The 7555-nt window shown below is 35.3% G+C and overlaps 3 protein-coding genes across 3 annotated transcripts; all 3 read right to left on the reverse strand.

Moving 5' to 3' along the window:
• Positions 1 to 1495: 1495 nt before the first annotated feature.
• LOC109219716 lies at positions 1496 to 2496 on the reverse strand. The gene is made up of 2 exons (XM_019384189.1): positions 2272 to 2496; positions 1496 to 1666 (listed from the first exon to the last, which is right to left on the reverse strand). Exons 1-2 carry the CDS (start codon positions 2494 to 2496, stop codon positions 1496 to 1498), a joined length of 396 nt encoding a protein of 131 aa, XP_019239734.1.
• A 60-nt stretch (positions 2497 to 2556) lies between these two features.
• LOC109219717 lies at positions 2557 to 4428 on the reverse strand. Its single transcript, XM_019384190.1, has 4 exons — positions 4193 to 4428; positions 3004 to 3394; positions 2844 to 2943; positions 2557 to 2756 (listed from the first exon to the last, which is right to left on the reverse strand). Exons 1-4 carry the CDS (start codon positions 4426 to 4428, stop codon positions 2557 to 2559), a joined length of 927 nt encoding a protein of 308 aa, XP_019239735.1.
• An 883-nt stretch (positions 4429 to 5311) lies between these two features.
• On the reverse strand, positions 5312 to 6456 carry LOC109219718 (probable glutathione S-transferase). The gene is made up of 2 exons (XM_019384191.1): positions 6027 to 6456; positions 5312 to 5876 (listed from the first exon to the last, which is right to left on the reverse strand). The coding sequence occupies exons 1-2, from the start codon at positions 6343 to 6345 to the stop codon at positions 5530 to 5532; spliced, it is 666 nt and encodes a 221-aa protein (XP_019239736.1). The 5' UTR covers positions 6346 to 6456; the 3' UTR covers positions 5312 to 5529.
• Between the last annotated feature and the right edge of the window lie 1099 nt (positions 6457 to 7555).

Consider the following 7555-nt stretch of genomic DNA (forward strand, 5'->3'; position numbering starts at 1 on the left):
GAATTATTTTTAACTGTTTCAATCAATTATTTGTTAGGGATTATGGGGTGCATGTTGCGGCATACGCAGAGTTTCTGAGCACTCTTGGTGAGATTCCACGAACAACATTTGATTCCAATCTACTCCATCAAAGATATGGTGCTCTCCTCTGGGACTATGCTATTCGGAAGATAGACGCTGATGCCATAAGCGAGAATGAAGCACCCTCAAAGATTGCTAAGCATATCACGGAGTCAGATTCAAATATGCAGATAGTGTTAGAGTATCTTTAGGTTAATGTAGTTTGGAATGTAGTTTGAAGAAGAATACTGTTTTGAGTAGTTTTTTGGTGAATATGGTATTTAGTTAGAAAAACTTATCACTTTATCAACAGTGTTCGTGTATGTCAATTGCTTTAATCTATCGCTGTTTCACTGGTTTGTTCATAAGAATTCATGCTTATTCTTCAGTTTGTATTCATATGTATCTTACACGATTCAAGTTTGTATTCATATTCAGTAACTTTGCTTGAACAGGTTTTAGGTATTCAACATGTTAATATCCAAGACAGAAACTTTATGTATTCTGATGGTGGGTTATATTAAAGAATTCAGCTGTATTTTTCTGGATTCAGGTGTATTCAATAGTATTCAACTGTATTATTAAGCTTTATTCAGCTGTGTTCAGCAGCATTCATTTATATATATATATATTAAAGAATACAAATTCAGATGTATTAAACAGGTTATACATATTCAGTTATATTCAGCTGTAGACAGTTGTATTCAACTATTTTATTGAGTTGTATTCAACTGTATTATTCAGCTGTATTCAGCTATATTTCTCTGTATTCAGCTATATTATTTAATATGTATCTTTCAAACTCAATTAATATATGTTAAAGAATATGAATTCAGATGTATTAAACAGGTTATTGTCTAGTTAGAGAATATAAATTCCGACTTATTGAAATTGTTATATTACAGCTGAGTATATAGATGTATTCCGATGAATTTTGACTAGTTACGTATATAACTCTGGCACTGTCTATAATAAACTGTCAAAGTATATGTGGACAAGGTTATATTCGATTGTATCCAACACATTAAGGCAACTACATGTATTCAGAATCTATTCACGAAAGTCATTTCAGAAATTATTACTTTCCAATGAGAATTTATTACTTGACAATTGCATCATAAGTATTGACAAATCGTTGAAGCACCAATACATGTAAGAGTGTTATCTATTTATTACGTGGAGCATTTCTACACGTTCGCTTGTTATGTCCTCCCTGCCCACATATGCTACATGAATGTTGATTTTTCGGCTGCAGCAATTCACTTAGAGGTTTATCGCGCTTCTTCTTTGGCCTTCCAGGAGGTCTTTTCCATTTGGGTGGTAGTACAACCTCCTCTGCAACATGTGCTGGTATATTCCAGTCATTTCTGTCCGGTAGCGGGTACACGAGCACATTGTATGTCATTACAACAGTATTTGGTTTGTAATAGTTAGATCAATATTCGTCTGGCATTAGAAACTTGCTCTTCAATACAGCCCAAGCATGTGGGCATGGCAATTCATCAACTTGGAACCTCCCACAAACACATTTTCTCTCTAACATGCATATTGTGTAATTCCTCCCTCCACCGTTAACCGTATGTAAATATTCAGTTGATGGTACCACCTACATTTAAAATTAGAAATATAAGTTTTGAGCACATATAACTGAATTACTATATGTATAATGTTGAATTACTCAGTTACATACAACTGAAATATTTGCATACAGATGAATACATCATATATTTAGACCAGCAGACTATCAACTGTAATTAGTGCAGAACTTATCAAAAGTCTTCTATAATTTAGGCAACAGGAGGCTAACAAAAACATTGGAAGAATACGTCATGACAATACATATTAAAATTATATATAATACAGATTTGTTAGTTGTATTCTGATGTATTCGATTTTTTTTTGCAGCATGTTTTTAGTTATATTCAGTTGTATTCATACCAGATCTTCGAATTTGAATTTAGTTGTATTCATATATATATTCATGATAGTTGCATTTTGAAAAATGATTGTATTCAGATGTATTCATGCCATTAATTCAGAAAACAATTTAGCTATATAATATAATGACCTTAAAATAAAAATTACAGTCATACTTGTTGACATAGCCTCATTCAAAATCAGCATATCCTGGTATTATTTTCCAAGCGTCGTGTATGTCTGTGTAGCTTCTTTACGGTTACTACAACTCCAACGTCCAAACATTTTCCTAACTTCTTCGAGGAAGTCGTATATTGGCAATTCCCTTGCTGAAACTAGTGCGGCATTGATTGACTCAGCGATGTTTGACGTCATTGTCCATCCCCTGTTAACAGGTGCATACAACCTAGCCCACTTTTCGTATCCAGCTAACTCTAAGTATTCTTTCACCCTAATATCTATCTTCTCCACCTTCTCCATCAGACTGTCAAATTCAGCTTGTGTGTATACTTTTGCCATCGAGAAGTATATCTCGCTCAACTTGGCATGGCTCTTTTCGAATTTCTCATATACATTATTTCATAGATGCCATATACAAGCAAAATGCGGTACATCTGGATACACTCTCGATACAGATTTAATGATACTCTCATTTCTATCTGAAACGATGCACATGTTGTTCCTGTCACCGTATGCTATCTTTAATTGCTCAAAGAGCCACGTCCAAGCAGCATCGTTCTCTGAATCAATAACACCATATGCTAGTGGCAATATATGACCTGTAAATACAATTCAATACATATTTTTAAAATATGTATTTCAATCTTTAAAATATTAACAGATTGTATTATAATTAAGGTACTCACCTGCACCATCCAACGTGCTTGCCGAAACGAATGTCCCGGTGTAGTAAGATTTTAGGTGACTTCCATCCACAACAACAATGGGTCTACAATGATCAAACCCCTTTATAAAGGCATACAAGGATATATACACGTACATGAATTTATTTTTTGGAGATTTTACCATTCTGATGTGGGAACCTGGATATGTCATATCCATTGTATATAAGTATCCTGGTAATGTTTTGTATGAATCAGCCGGTTCACCTCTCAAAAAATTCATTGCCTTTTCTTTAGCCCTCCACGTCAACATGTATCTAACATCTACACCTAAATATAATTTCACATCATCAATAATATCCCTTGGGGTGTATTTTCTCTTATGGTTGGTAAGCGTAGGCCTTATCATACCACCTATAAGGCTGCTACTAGCCTGCCGCTGCTCATACATCTTGTCCTTCAGCGGACATGTATGGTTATCATTGAATTCTTTCACTTTGAATAGTTCTGATTTGTTAATGCTTGAAGCCTTAAACCTCCATTCACAATCTTCTGAAATACATAATAATGCATAGCTGCAAAGAATTAATCATTGTACATTTTATTAGCATAAGTGTTTACAAAAAAAATCACTCATATACATATGACTACAATCTGACATAGATACATCCTGACATCTATATGTATAAATTTTTATACTACTGAATTCAATTATAGTTATATGCATTTAAATTTAATGAATACAACTGAATACAATTGTGGGTATATGCATACACTTAATACCACAGTATATGCATACCAACTGAATACAATTGTGTCACTGTTGTGTATTTATACCAGTAAAATACATATGAATACATGTATTTAAGGACCCTAAACAAACATATGTTTACTGCATATGTGATCATCAAGAGGAAATACACAAATACACATAAATACAACAACGTTAAACTTACAGCTCGAACCAATAATAGAAAATACAAAAAAAAAAAGAAAATTAAATACATGCAAACCTGACAGCATTAGACCTATCAACCCGGAATTGAAACCTTTGAGCTATAGCATAATTCTACATCAACTCTTTCAATGTAGCCTTATCCTTATACACTTGTCCAGCCATAACCTCCTTTTGATTAGTTTTTGAAATTATCAAATCCTTGTGGAGTTCGAACACTCCAATCGCTTCTCCTGAATTGACAAAATCTAGAGCCAGTGTATCATCTGTGTCGAAATCGTACCTTTGAACTGCTTCGTCTATGTGCACGATGTCGCCTTGATTTAAACTACCTCCGGATATAATTTCTTTTTCGATAGTTGTTATGCACAAAGGATACATCCCAAATTCTCTGTTCTCTTTTTTCAATTATACATACACTCTATAACCCATATCATTGTGTATTTCCATTGGCGTGCAATTTCCTTCTACTTTGTATTGAATTTTAATGGTCTTTGAGCTCAAATCTATACCCAATTGATTAGAAATTGAAGCAACCAGATCATTAAAGGAGGCATACTCCTTTATCGGTATTCCCTCAATTGAAAAACCGATGTAATTGCCCTCATCGTTCCACTTGCCAGAATGATGCAACAACACTGTTAAACTTGCCATATGTATAAAGGAACTATACCTTATTTTGTATATAATTTGTATCAATCGAGAAAAAGGAGAAGCGAATGGAAGAAGTTCGAACAGATGTTGCTCTGGTTTTTCGCTGTATTCACGTTTTTGAGTTCACATCTTCGAGCAGTAATGGGTACTAGTTTTCGTTCATTGAGTTAAATTAGAAGAATTCATGTGATTTGATTTCCTTCCGTTTTTAACTAGTTTAACCTTCCAGAGTTTGCGCAGATACGTTACTGTATTCACGTTAATGCCGCTTGAATACAGTTAAATACATATCAAACTTAGCTGGAATTTCCTTTTTGTCGCCTATATTTTCTATTGTATTAATGAATACAACAGCTTAAATACATAAAATGCATTGTATAAAAACATAAAAGGTATCTATAACATGTAATATAGCAAAAGGTATCTATAAATGGCTAATTAGACCTAAAAGATGGTGCTTTATGAAAAATTCTCATTAAAAAATAGTCAACATTTACAAAGTCATTAAAAATAGCTATTTTGCTGCAACACGAAAAGTTCCAGCATTATATATGTATTAGTAGAAAATAAATATGACACACGGAATTACGTGTGGCTGACAAGACATGAAGTTACTGCAGGTCTCCTAGCTATAAAAACCTGCTACAGAATCCGGTGAGAGCAATATTCATTGTTCAAGAAATCCAAAGCTCTACCCTCCAACAGTTTGTATTACAGTTTTACTTATGTTTAGACTATGAATTGATGAATTGCGGGAGGAAATGGCTATTCTTCTTGAAACCTTACTAATACATTGGATGTAGAATTGAAACAAGTAATGGGTGAGATTAGCCCCTGCTGTTCGAAACAATTAAAAACAGAACTAACATGAATCAACAAAATGTATGCATAGAGTACAATCATTTTTTTGTATTATAGATAATGCCATATGATAAAATGATTACTCTTCGCTACAGAGTTGAGAATTACATACACAGACTACAAAAGCCAACACTCAACATGACACAACTAAGAGTCTTTTATTACTCATAAAAGTAGACTGACTGACACTAGCACCAAACAAACTTCAACTCAAGAGAAATGCCTTCTTTTAATACATTATTACTCAAGTCCAAACTTCTGCCTAAGCACCTTTACAAACTCAAGGACTTTAGGTTGGTCAGGCAAAGACTTAGCAACACTCTCCCTCTGCATGCACCTTTTGGCCCAAGCCACAAACTTTGGGCACTCAGCCTCTGTGCTAAAGTTGCCAAAAGTCTCATAGGCATAAAACCAGCTGTAGTATCCAATCAGAGCAATATCAACAAACCCAAAACTTTCCCCTCCAAAGTAAGGCTTGTCTCCTAATGATCCCTCCAACACCTTGAGGCATTCTATGAAATCTTTCTTAGCTGCCTCCTGCTCTTCTCCTTTTGTTGTCCATAACTTCCTCCCAAAATCATACAACTGCAAATTTCAACAAACCCAAATTAGAAAAACGAAAAGGTTATCACTTGTTGCCACAAAAAACAAAGATAAAAGTCCATATCTTGTTTAAAATTAGTTGAATCAGCTAAAGAATCATAGTCAGTACATACGGAAAAGGCAAAGATTATACCTTCTGTCAATGTAGTCAGCCCAGAACCTAGCTTGAGCTCTGTCATAAGGATCAGACGGCAGCAAATTAGGGGCTTTGTCTTTCCAAACTTCTTCAATGTACTCAACTGCAATAATAGACTCACAAATGGGTTTTCCCTTGTGAATCAACACTGGGATTTTCTTGTGGATAGGATTCATTTGTAAAAGCAAAGGGCTTTTGTTCCTCAAGTCCTCTTCTTTGTGCTCATACTTTATCTCCTTTTCAGCTAATGCAATCCTCAGCCTCATCCCAAACATGCTAGGCCAGAAATCCAACAGAATCACCTCTTCGTTCGCCATTGTTATGAAAAGCAAGTGAGAAATAAGAAATTTCAGAATTGATAATACTGATTGCTAGTTATAATACACGTCCTATTTATACAACTTTTTTGTGTACGAGTAGTGCTGTGGTCCATTGGAGTGTTTACAAAAGTTAATTTTGTTTTAAGCTTTTTAATCCCTTGAAATCCATAATATTCGAGNCACATCGCATCGGAGCGGGATGGATGAAGTGGAGGCTTGCTTCCGGTGTTTTGTGTGATAGGAATGTGCCGCTAAGACTTAAGGGAAGTTTTATCGAGCGGTGGTTCGACCGGCTATGGCTGTGTGGGGCTGAGTGTTGGCCAGTCAAGAACTACAATATGCAGAAGATGAGAGTAGCAGAGATAAGGATGTTGAGATGGATGTGTGGGTGTACCAGGAGAGATAGGATTAAGAATGAAGCTATCCGGGACAGAGTGGGAGTAGCCTCTGTGGAGGACAAGATGCGGGAGTCGAGGCTGAGATGGTTCGAACATGATAAGAGAAGAAGCATTGATGCTCCTGTCAGGAGGTGTGAGAGGTTGGCTATGGAGAGTTTGAGAAGAGGTCGAGGTAGGCCTAAGAAGTACTGGGGAGAGGTGATTAGACACGATATGGCGCTACTTCAGCTCACTGAGGACATGACCCTTGATAGGAGGTTGTGGAGGTAGATAATTAAGGTAGAAGGTTAGTAGGTAGTTTATAGTTGTTCACTGTTAGTCTTAGTAGCATGCATGTCCCGTCATATTCTTAGATTTCTATTACATTAGGTTGTTGTGTTTGTCTCAGGTATTGTATTCCCTGCTGCTATTATTTGGTACTACTTATCCTTTATCTCCCCCCCCCCCCCCCCCCCTCCTTTTTTTACTTCTTCTTCTTGTCCTTCCTGAGCCGAGGGTCTATTGGAAACAACCTCTCTACCCCATTAGGTAGGGTAAGGTCTGCGTACAAACTACCCTCCCCAGACCCCACCTGTTGGGGTCAAACTGGGTTTATTGTTGTTGTTGTTGTTGTACCTTTCAACTTAGCAACATCTAATATTTTATATTTGCACCATTTATTTTTTGGATAATTATATATTTTTTGTACAATTATAACTTATAATAAAATTAACTTATAATTTTACATAAAAACAATAAATGTACAAAAATTAATTTATCAAAATTATACACCAAAGTTAAGATATAATATTAATATTATAAAAACATTA

The sequence above is a fragment of the Nicotiana attenuata genome, unplaced genomic scaffold (assembly GCF_001879085.1).
Source record: "Nicotiana attenuata strain UT unplaced genomic scaffold, NIATTr2, whole genome shotgun sequence".
Lineage (NCBI taxonomy): Eukaryota > Viridiplantae > Streptophyta > Magnoliopsida > Solanales > Solanaceae > Nicotiana > Nicotiana attenuata.